General features: G+C 37.0%; 2 protein-coding genes across 2 annotated transcripts; one reads left to right on the forward strand and one right to left on the reverse strand.

The window, feature by feature from the left end:
- Nucleotides 1-5,394: 5,394 nt before the first annotated feature.
- On the reverse strand, nt 5,395-7,805 carry LOC133528492 (uncharacterized). The gene is made up of 3 exons (XM_061865881.1): nt 7,800-7,805; nt 6,089-6,742; nt 5,395-5,415 (listed from the first exon to the last, which is right to left on the reverse strand). Exons 1-3 carry the CDS (start codon nt 7,803-7,805, stop codon nt 5,395-5,397), a joined length of 681 nt encoding a protein of 226 aa, XP_061721865.1.
- A 3,455-nt stretch (nt 7,806-11,260) lies between these two features.
- Nucleotides 11,261-12,267, forward strand: LOC133528055 (DNA-directed RNA polymerase II subunit RPB3). The gene has a single exon (XM_061865261.1). The coding sequence runs from the start codon at nt 11,396-11,398 to the stop codon at nt 12,221-12,223; it is 828 nt and encodes a 275-aa protein (XP_061721245.1). The 5' UTR covers nt 11,261-11,395; the 3' UTR covers nt 12,224-12,267.
- Nucleotides 12,268-12,319: the final 52 nt, after the last annotated feature.

Below are 12,319 nucleotides of genomic sequence, written 5' to 3' on the forward strand. Positions count from 1 at the left end.
TAAATAGTTATAAGGTTTAGATATTATGTTTCGTCGTATTATTGTAACTAAGATATAGAGGGCCTACGCGAACCACGTTCGACGTGTTGCCTCTCTGTCGCACTTGTAAATTCGCACGTAAGTGTAACAGGGAGGCAACACGTCGAACGTGGTTCGTGGTTGGCCCTCAGGCGTTAGTCCGCGACTTCGGCTGCGTGGACTTTGTGAATTTCACCCCCTAAAGCGATGACTACCTAATTGGTCAAAAATGCTTAAACATTTTTTATTTCTTACAAAAAGTTAAATGATAAAATTCGTAAGAAATTATTGATTCCGTTTATAAACTTCCACCTCCATTTTAGACTCTTAAGTGATAATTGAGAACCTTCTTTTTTTTAAGGCGGTTTAAAAGCATCCTGTATTAAAATATGATTAAAATGAATGATTGAATGGAATCAACATAAATAAATGAACAGCACCATCTGTCGATAAATTGCCTAACTAATTTGGGCGACCTGTGTGTATGTTGATTTTTTTGGCATAATTAAATAAATATTATATTTTTCCTGTAATACATATGAAAGTGTTATATAAAATTTGATACTTTTTCGTTGGTATAACAATAAGTTAGACTGATGTTACTTAGTGATGTGATACGACTTTACAAACTTTGAACTGTATAATACAGGACACTGTGTGACATAGGCTCATCAGCTAAATAGCTGCTCGCCTATAATTATATAATAATAATAATAAATTTCAGAGATAATAGGTATTTTTTCACGTTTTCTTCTTTTTCCACTATGAAAAAAAATGTATTGGAATGTTCAATTTGAGCTCTTTAAAATGATACCCCACCACACCTAGTAACTAGAATTTCAAATTTTTCCATCTCTATTATACTGGGCAAGGGACTACCCTTGCCCAATATAAAGAGATGGAAAAAATAGATAACTATTCTATACTTAATAAAAATAAAACTTTAAATATGTCTGGGTTGGCGTTGTTCAAAAACTATTTCAATTTTCAAATCGGATGCTCAAGTAGTTCTCGAAATATTTGACAATGTGAATTTACGGACAGACGGACGGACGGGCGAACAGAGGCGCAGCATAAGCGTTCTTTTTGTACCTTTTTGGTAGGTACGGAATCCTAATAAAAATTATGTTTTTGTACAGCCAATGTTACTCGTCGTACAGACTGGTATTTGGTCCTAAAAGTTGAGTTGGTCAAAAATATTTTGGCTTCCTAACAATATTTTATTTTACTTTTAACTTGGAAAAGGTAAAAAAACCGGCCAAGAGCATGTCGCGCCATGCTCAGTGTAGGGTTCCGTAGTTACCGTCCGTCAAAAAAGACTTTTTTTGCAAAAAACCAAAACGACTCAACGGACCATATTTGCTATAGTTTATCTTGAAAGTCTTTACTAAGCTTTAGTTTCACTACTTTTTTAAGTTTTTTTGGACCCATGGTTCAAAAGTTAGAGGAGGGGAAGTATCGAATGTGCCTACAAAGAAAAATAATCACCAAAAATAGGGTGCATTGATGATGGAGGTGGCAGTTCTTTACTGAAGTACAAACTATAAGGTCTCTTCTATATGACCATTTGCAATTTTGACTTAGATATGGTGAGAAACATATCAAAACTTTCTTTGAACTTGCAAAATATGTTTTTATAGCAGGTTTCCTGATGCTTACATTTCAAGGGTATAAAATCAAGAAAAAGAATAGATTAACTTGTTATAATTAAGTTCTCAATAAAGTACATACCTGGGTCTCCACAATCCATAATGAGAACCAACACAATACCGTCCAGTCAAAGAATAATAAATACTTTAAAATTACGAAATCTGAGCAGAGAAAACTTTTCGATGGGATCAATATTTAAAAAGATATTAAAACGGGAAAGTTAATATCAAATATCAAATATCAAACATTTATTCAGCAAATAGGCCACAGGGGCACTTTTACATGTCCATTTTTACAAACAATAAATTAAAAAAAAACAATTATAAATATCGAATCTATGAAATAATAAATACTTTATTAGAGATGTATACTGTCTCTAAATGTCAAATTACACAAAAAAAAACTATGATAAAAAAATAAAACCATAAAATACTAAAATTCTTTAGAGATGTATAAGTCTCTACGTGTCAGAGATAAAATATAAAAATATATATTAAATTATCCTTAGAGATGTAGAGGGTCGCCAAGGCTTGAATTCTTATATAAATAATTAAAAGACAAACAAATTAAAACAGACAAGAACCGAATGAAGTGTCTCACGTTAATGTCACTCAAAAGTAAAGTTACATACTTTAACATAACCTGTACCCCGTGTAAGCTTAAACAGACCGGTCTCCAAAAACAGCACCCGTTCACGAGTATGACGTGTATCTCAGCCATCGCCTCCCTCAACCTTCATTCGGGAAAGTGGCGACCCGATCAACGACGCCACCGTAAGTAAAGACTTTTAAGCGAGCATGACATGTTCAAGCTGCCGGGTTGTATTAATATAAATATAATAAAAAAAAATGTGAGATACAACATTTGTGCTTGTAAGTTACATTAAAGACGGCATAGCGCCACATAAACGCGACTACATATTATTCATAAGGAGTGCCTACCTATAAAACTAAATTATAAATTTAAATTGACTTAGAGATGTACAGGTCTCTAAGTGTCCAAATCATTAAAATAGGTATTAAAATAAAATGAAATTTAAAATAAAATTAAATTTAAAATAAAATAAAATCTTAGAGGTGTATAAGGTCTCTAAGTGTCCAAAACTAAAATAATACAATCAAACGAGAATATGATGTTCTCTTGTGTCAGTTCTACTGGACGCTAGTATGGTTATTTCACAGGAAGAAAACAAAAACACTATTACTGACATTTTTATCATACTATCAAGATCAAGCTACTGGCTTAAAGGCATCCTTATCATCTATGAAATCATTCACAGCATAATACGCCTTACTTAACAAAGAGCTCTTAACGTGTGACTTAAATTTGTTAAGAGGCAAATTCACTATATCAGTGGGAACTTTGTTATAAAAACGTGTACAGTTCCCGACGAAAGACGTACTAACCTTACGGAGGCGGTGGGCGGGCACAGCAAGTTTATGCTTGTTTCTAGTGTTATAGTTATGGATATCACTGTTAAGCTTGAATTCGTTAATGTTTTTCCGAACATACATAATATTCTCAAGTATGTATTGAGATGCAACGGTAAGAATGCTTGCATCTTTAAATTTCTCTCTTAGGGATACTCGAGCGCCCAGTCCATAGATGGAACGTACAGCTCGCTTTTGCAGTACAAATATTGTCTGAATGTCTGCCGCTTTTCCCCACAACAGAATTCCATACGACATAACACTATGGAAGTAACTAAAGTATACCAGCCTGGCCGTCTCTACATTTGTTAGCTGTCCGATTCTCCTCACTGCATAGGCTGCTGAACTAAGTTTGCCGGCTAAAGTGGCTATATGTGCATGCCATTGCAGTTTTGAGTCTAAAGTGACTCCCAGGAAAACAGTTCGATCTTCAAATTCCAGCGTATCACCTTTTATTTTAATCTTGCTGTTATTTACCTGCTTGACGTTAGGTAGCGTAAATTTGATGCATTTGGTTTTCTTTGCGTTCAAAAGCAAATTGTTTGCCGTAAACCAGTTTAATACGGTAGATAGCGCGTCATTAATGCTCTCGAATCTATTTTCCTTTCTGTTCACTTTAAATATAAGGGAAGTGTCATCTGCAAACAACACTATATCATGTCTTTCTTGCACAACTTTTGGTAGGTCATTGATGTATACCAAAAACAGGAAGGGACCAAGAATTGAACCTTGCGGCACTCCGAGGGCTACCGGGGACCCAGCCGATTGAGTTCCATTAATAACTACTCGCTGAGTTCTATTCGAAAGGTACGATGAGACAAGGTCAAGGGCACTAGCTTTTATCCCATAGTGGCTTAATTTTCTCTTTAAATTTTCGTGATCAACGCAATCAAATGCCTTCGACAGATCACAGAAAATTCCAATAGCATCTTGAGCTTTTTCCCAAGCGTCAAAGATGTGTTTTAGAAGTACCACACCGGCGTCAGTAGTTGATCGACCTCTGGTAAAACCAAATTGATTGCTATCAAGCAGTTTATTTCTGTTGAAATGTGACGATAGTTGATTTAGAATAAGTTTCTCGAACACTTTGCTTAATGCCGGTAGTATTGAAATAGGTCTAAAGTTTGTGGAGTCGGTTCTTGTTCCTGATTTAAACAACGGGATAATTTTGCTATGTTTCATAATATCTGGAAAAATTCCAGCATCAATGCATCTGTTGAAAATCTCAGCTAAGTATGGTGCAATCGATTCAATAATGGAATGTAATACTTTGACTGACAGACCCCATAGGTCTTCTGTTTTCTTTATATTTATTGACCTAAAAGTCTTAAGAACTATGTTCGGAGTGACATACGAAAATTTGAAAATTTCTGTACATTCCGCCACATTTGTCTTCAAAATTTCTTCAGCGACGTCTGGCGATGAATTAAGAGACTTTGTTGTTTCTACCAGTATATTCGAGAAAAACCGCTCAAAATGATCTGCCACTTCACGGTCAGAACTTACTAAAGTGTCAGCAATTCGTACGGTGTAGTGCGGATCCTTCATCTTACGTTTTCCAGTTTCATTGCCGATTACTTGCCATACAGTTTTAACTTTATCACTAGAACTTAGGATCTTTTTGGACAAATAATCAGCTTTAGCGGCGACACACATCATCTTAAAAGATTTAGAAAAATTCTTAACGTACTCCAGAAATTCCGGCCTTTTATCAGTTGCTTTTAAATCATACAAGTCGTATAGTCGGCGTCTTTTCTCGTGAATATCCGGCGTAGCCCAGTCGCAAAATTTAGTCTTGGCCTTGCCTTGCACCTTCTTCTGAATGAAACAGGCATCAAATTCCGTTTTAATACAGTTAAACAACTCGGAACTCAAACAGTCAGGGTTATCCTGATTACATGAAAGACAACATAATTGTTTAGTGATTTTACGATTGAATAAATCTAGGCGCTTTTCGGAAATCGGCCTGCACATGGTATCTTGAGGAATTTCTTCAGTTTTCCCGCTGAAAGACGCTTTTAATCCACAGTGATCAGAACTTAGGTTGTTAATAACAGATTTACTAATCGCATCCTTGTTACTAAAGATGTTATCTATACATGTAGCACTGGTTGCTGTGATTCGAGTAGGCTCACAAAATACATTGACTAAATTGAAGGATTTAAAAGTATTTAATAACCTTCCACAAAATGGCGAATTTTCAAGTAAATTAATATTAAAATCGCCACACACAATTATATTTTTCGGAGTTCTAAAAATACTACTAAGTACTTCATCTATGACCGATTCAAATAAGTTATAGTCCGCCGATGGGGGCCTGTACACGCATACAATTATAAATTGTTCCAACTCAACACAGGAAAGTTCTATATGCCGTTCCACAGACATGTCAACAATGTCTCTACGTTCCTTACTTTTAAATTATGTTTCACCATTATCAATGACCCGCCGCGATTGCAGGATTTCCTAAAAAAAGAACTTACTATATTATGATTATTGAAATTAAACATAAACTCATGACCTTTAAGCCAGTGTTCAGTAATACAGAGAACGTCAATATTATCTGACTGTAAAAACAAATCAATTTCAAGTTCCTTACAGGCAAATCCTTGGATATTTTGGTGAACTAAGTTCAATAAATCGGTTTTACTAAACATACTAGCATCGCAGTGATCAATAGGAACGGAGCCGGCTGGTGCACACGTTGTCGTAGCGGTTAGTTTAAATTCAAATCTCCAGACGGCTCCATCTCAAAACCTACGCTACCAAGGCGTAAAATACTACTTAAGGCTATTAGACGCCGCGCTAGCCACGACGGGGTCTTCAATATTATATGCTAACAGGTTAGCACACTCTACTAGACATCTTCTGGGTAGGTAGGTTCTTTTATGGGACATAACAAAATCTTGTATAAATTTATTCGTATCAAAATACGAAATCGTACTACTGTACAAGGAAAGGTTATACAATAAAGAATTGTAGTGAAATACCCTTTTATTGACCTTGCTCGACATTCTATATGGGAGCGCACAGATAATTATTTTTGCAACCTCTCTCTGGTCAATCGCCGACAGCGTAGCGGATAATTTTAAAATATCTCGCTTAGTACAGTCTATACTATTCCCTAAGAAAACAATAAGCGTGGAGGCGCGGTCAAACTCGCCTGTAGAAATACATTCTATCAGTCGATCGGCGGAGGTCCCCGGGTGACAGTTGTTGAGGACGCCCTGCGACAAGCGCTCCGCCAGCAGCGCGCCAAGGCCGGAGCCCACCTCGTCAGAGTATAGGATGGTGCGGCGGGGGCCGCCGCGCGGGCTCGGGGCGCGGCGCGAGGGCGGCGCCCGAGCCGGGGCGGGCGGCGCGGGCGCGCGGCCTGCCGGGGAGCACGGCGGCGGGGCCGCCGGCTCCACGAGGCTCGGCGGCGGGGCCGCCGGCACCACGAGGCTCGGCGGCGGGGCCGCCGGCACCACGAGGCTCGGCGGCGGGGCCGCCGGCACCACGAGGCTCGGCGGCGGGGCCGCCGGCACCACGAGGCTCGGCAGCGAGGCCGCCGGCTCCACGAAGGGCAGCGGCGTCGGAGCTGGCTCGACATAGGTCAGCAGCGACAAAGCCAGCTTGACAAGGCTCGGCGGCGACGGAGCCAGCTCGACAAGGCACGATCAATTCAAGGGTTCTTTATTTCGTTGGTTTCTTAAATAACTCGTAAACGGTGGACCATTGCATGATCCTAGCGAAGTGTTAATATATTTTTGGCTCATATAAACATTGCTGCGTCATACTTTACAAATTATTTACGAAAAACAAAAAAAAAAAAAGGAAATTTAGAATTGATTATAATAAATTTTCCCTCTTTAATATCTTTTTGTTCTTGCGAAAAGTGTACGTAATATTTTTTATAGAAATTCTTGTGTATATTATTTACGTTATATAATTTAATCTTTTTTTGCTATTGGCCACTGTTTACGAGTTATTTCCGAAAAACTAAATAAAGGACCTTAGAATTGATTATAATTAACTTCCCGCGTTAATATATCTGAATATTGATGCTAGCGAAAAATCTTTCTTGTAGGCAACTTATGCAGATTACTTATGTAGAAGAAAATTTTTTTCTATGCGCCACCGTTTAAGAGTTATTTACTAAAAAAAACTAAAAAAGGAACCTTTAACCTGTAATTTTCCCACAGAAATCATTATCCCAAGGTTTTATATTATTTTGGATGATAGTTCGTATTCGTAAACTAGTTAAAGTTATGGATATGGCGAAATCGATTTTTTATGAAATTGTGACGTATAAATAACAGTTGCACTGCTTATGCTATCAAAATCGTTGAAGATTTGTCTTGGTCTAACTCTGTCTCTCTTAGTATGGGTTCTTAGTGACAAAAAGAGGTCGAACCTTACTTTTCTTGAATAAAGCATGAAACTTGGCACAGTGGTTCCTTATAGCAAAGTAAGCCGATTTAGATCGGGAGACATCGGGAGAATTTATTTCCGGTATAAAAAACGGCATTTTGTAAAAAAAAAAAAAATTTTTTCGACTGTTTTTTTTTCATTGTAAAAATTAAACTGCTTAGTTTTTTTACATACAAAATGATTATAAAGACTATGTAATGCAGATTGAAAAAAACATAATATATCTTATGTCTACTGAAAGTAAGTCGCCTAAAAAAATACGTCTCGCGCCGGTGAATACCTCTTTACCGACATCGGCCTCTATTTCAACAATATACGAAGTACATACACCGGAGACCGATTAAATGTGTTGTTTATGTGGATTCTAAAATAAAGAATTAAAAAAACGTAGGTAAATAATATGTAATAAGAAAAAAAAGGTCTCGTTTAGAGAAAAAAGGATCCTTGGAAAGATTGCTGCTAACTTCTTGGAGCCCCGCATTTGCATAGATGCATATAGTTAGCAAAGAGCATATAATCACTACGTTTTAATAGTTAGTAAATGCCACTCTATGGTCCATTTTCACAAAGAATACGAAGCAAACTTTAAGTATTATTCAATCTATTACATGATACTACAGTTTAATTTTAAGTTTTATGTGTCAAGGCATGTCCTTTCAGCCTTTCACAGACACATGAATGGGTACAGTTCAAAAGTCCTTATTCATGCAGTTCCCTCGCGTTTTTCTTCCGGTTTGCTTTTGAATCTGGTCCGCTTCGACCATATTCTGGCCACAGTAGGATTGGCAGACTAGTGTGGTATGAAGTCCAGTCATCTGCTTCTTATTTCCATTTCCAAGAAGGGCTAAATTTCACGAGGAACTAACTGACCCCAAACACGAATTCTTCAGTACAAAACTTTGTGGCAGTCAAAGTGGCCAAATAGTTCGGTACACTATACTAAATATATGGTGTACCGAACTATTTGGCTACTTTGGTTGCTACAAAGTATTTGACGCTGACTGTACACTGCGCGCAATATGCTCATATAGGGTAAGTATACATTCTGGCATTTATTAAATACTGAGCACGGCTTCTAACAAACTTTTGGGGAATGGTTTTGGCCACACTCCATATTACTATATATTATTATTAAATTTTTACTCCATATTGTGTGAGCTTCGATATTTGTAGTGATACTTGCATGGCTGTTCAGCCAGTTTAGGTTCCACGCTTCGAACTCACATTTTCTACTCCTTCCATTAAAAATATAACAGAGTTTAATTAGTTTACAGAATAGATAAAATAATTTGTCGCCTGAAAATAGAATTCCCTGACCTATTCTGGATGCAATGGAGTGTCATGTAATAGAACTCTAATATTCGATTTAATATAATATAAGCGATAAAAATACAAGACTATATTGTCAAACTTATTAGGGTGACTGATGTCATGTCGGCACGATATTAATCGATCTTACTTCTTATTACGTGCTTAATGTAAAAGTAACTTAATCTAAATAGGTATGTCTTTATTTCGGCATGTTTAATGTGGTCGACGTAATGAGAGCTATTATATAATAAATAATTGACAAAATGTAAATCCAAAGTCCTTAAAACATTAGAGACCCATATTTATACATAATATTTTATTACTGAAACGTGGCTTCAAAATATTTATATATATGTAATCGATTCTACATAGGTTGGACACACATATTCGTCCGTAGGACAAGGCGGCAAATTTGAAAAATTTAGCTGCAATCACAGATCTACGATGATGCTGACGCTTAAGAGGCTGTCAACACCCAATGTCCTTGAAATTCATGTTACTTAAACAGTTTTTTAAGAAAGATTATTTGTTTTAGTCAAGTAAGAAAAATATATGTTCATATTAATTATATTTCAAAGACCGTGGTTGTACTCGATACATGATTGAACGAAATCGGCTCGATAGAAAATAATTGCAAAGATTGGTCTTAAAATCACAATTAAACGGTTCTATGTCTTTATTGTTTTGACTTATGGGTCTACAATTAAAATCACAATTTCAAAACATTTATATCTAAACCGTGATTGAGTAAAATATTACACTAATAATCCACTTTTTTTTATTTAAATATTTCTCTTATTATTCCCTTGCCCAGGCCCAGTAACATGCGACAGTGCTATCTCATTTACTCCGATAGAAATAGACAGTGTGCGCGCTTTAGGTATTGACAGCCTCTTAAAGTTAGCTGAAGTATGCAAAAGGGAAGCCATCATGTATATGAACATCCCATGAGTGCAAAAGAGGCAAACTACAAATGAAAAAACCTGACCAATGACCATTTTTGAGGTCGACAGTAGTCGCCAACGGCCGACATTTGTGATTTATTCATTTACAAAGACATGGAATCGTAACACCTATATTTTTAAATTAAGTAAAAAATATAAATCAATCGGAGAGGAAACTATTAAAAGCGTATTGCAGTCAAACTAGTGTCGTGTTGTTTAATAGGTAATTATGATATTCCAGGCGAAATATTCGAATCAATAGGTACCTATTTTGTTAAATTAAGAGCATAAGAAGCATTAATATAATCAGAATAGTCTAAGAAGCCGGTTAACATAGTTAAAAAAAAATTATTTCGTTTTGTGGTAATATTTTATCATTTTATTCAATAATCAAGATTATTTTGTGTAAAAATCTTAATGGTTACGCTACGCCCATGGATGGACCCACTTTCCGATTTCCAATTGAGCTGAAACTTTTCAGTCTACGGACCGGGCTCGGTCTATAAACATCGCTAGCTCGTAAAAGTTTTTGCTATAAAAAATATGCATTATTGTTGTGTCTCTGGTGTACAAAAAAATGGCATTTCATTTCACAGGTATGCCAATGTTTTTAAGATTTTGAACAAAATTAAGAGTTAAATTAAATTAAGCAGCGCTCGAAACTCGTTGACGTCTTATAAGAAAGTCTCTTTCTATCGCACTGCATCCGTATAGCTCCTTTCTTATTATTTATTTATTATTTATTCTTGTCTTTCATTATGTGACATTCCTAAGTGTGAATATAAGATAATATGTCTGTGCTCCAGAGGGACAAGCGCCCTAGTTAAAAACTGTAATGATAGGTGTACCGGTCCACGACCCTGGATATCTGTCTCGCTCTTACTTATAGCTGGGATTTTGACGGACGTCCGGCGGACCATCTTCCTCACAATCGACCAGGATCGCGATCCAATACACTGATCTGAGATCAGTGATCTCTAACAGCTTTTAGAACTAAATTAAGTGACGTTGTTGTAAGCGTTTTACACGAGAAAAAAAACTTATAGTTTTCTTGGGCAATTATATATATATATATATATAATTATAGTCCTCATCGTTTTCGATAACAGCGACCCTAAATAAACATTATGGATGTTGTCTAGCGTGAGGCCTAATGTGACTGGCCAGGCCGAACTTCCTCTTAAATACTCTATTGCACGCGTGACAATAAAGTTGACCAGCTGCGTGCGTGTGGAGTATGATTCTTTCTTACTATGCACGAATGAGAAAAGATCCTGTCCTAACTATAGATTCCAAATTTCCAACTTATCCTAATATTCCACATAAATATGACTATGGTCACCCTAATTAGAACGAGATGCAGGGCTCTGGTTTGACTTCTCACGTGGACACACTTTTTGGGCAGTGTACTCTATCCACCTTATTATCTACGTCCGTGGAGCTAATAGAGCTAGCGTGCTTTATTGTTGCTTGACATTGACAGAAGCTTTATTCATTCCTTTCATTCATTCAATGAGCTGCGGTGATTAACGTGTTGTGTTGTGTATTTGTCGTATTTGAAACATTAGTATTATTTTTAAGTCAGAAACTACCACGTTTACTTTTTAGAAGAATAAATTATAAACTACAATGCCGTACGCCAACCAGCCATCGGTGCATATCACTGAACTAACAGACGATAATGTGAAATTCGTTGTCGAGGATACCGAGCTAAGTGTCGCCAATAGTATGCGTCGTGTATTTATTGCAGAGACGCCGACGATGGCCATCGATTGGGTTCAATTAGAAGCTAATTCCACTGTACTTAGTGATGAGTTTCTCGCACATCGCGTGGGTCTCATACCGCTAATATCTGATGACGTTGTCGACAAAATTCGGTACTCCAGAGATTGTATGTGTGCTGATTTCTGCTCAGAGTGTAGTGTTGAATTTACGTTAGACGTAAAATGCACGGATGACCAAACGCGACATGTGACGACAGCTGACTTGAAGTCCAGCGACCCGCGCGTGGTGCCCGTGACTTCACGTCACCGTGACGAAGACCAGGCAGACTATGGTGAGGCTGATGAAATTTTGATTATAAAGTTACGAAAAGGACAAGAACTAAAGTTACGAGCATACGCCAAGAAAGGATTCGGGAAGGAGCATGCAAAGTGGAACCCGACAGCAGGTGTATGTTTTGAATATGACCCTGACAATATCATGAGACACACCCTGTACCCCAAGCCAGACGAGTGGCCAAAGAGTGAGCACACTGAGTTAGACGAAGACCAGTATGAAGCAGAGTTCAACTGGGAAGCTAAACCTAACAAATTTTTCTACAATGTTGAATCATCGGGAGCACTGAAGCCGGAAAATATTGTCCTAATGGGTATAGTGGTGTTAAAGAACAAACTTTTAAATCTTCAAATGCAGTTGGCACAAGAAGCCCAAAATGATGCTTTAGCTATTAATTAATTAATTAAATTATGAATTTTTAGTATTAAATCAAGTAAATTTTATAGTTTCATTTCACTAATACCAACTATGATGTGTATACACTTTCATGTTTCT

The sequence above is a fragment of the Cydia pomonella genome, chromosome 19, assembly GCF_033807575.1.
Source record: "Cydia pomonella isolate Wapato2018A chromosome 19, ilCydPomo1, whole genome shotgun sequence".
NCBI classification, from domain to species: domain Eukaryota; kingdom Metazoa; phylum Arthropoda; class Insecta; order Lepidoptera; family Tortricidae; genus Cydia; species Cydia pomonella.

What these genes read in the sequence shown, in the direction of transcription:
- LOC133528055 (XM_061865261.1), top strand. Translation starts at nt 11,396, where the DNA reads ATGCCGTACGCCAACCAGCCATCGGTGCATATCACTGAACTAACAGAC.
- LOC133528492 (XM_061865881.1), bottom strand. An exon ending in CGAGCAAGGTCAATAAAAGG is followed by an intron (nt 5,416 to 6,088) that starts GTATTTCACTAC and finishes ATGCGTGTACAG; the next exon opens with GCCCCCATCGGCGGACTATA.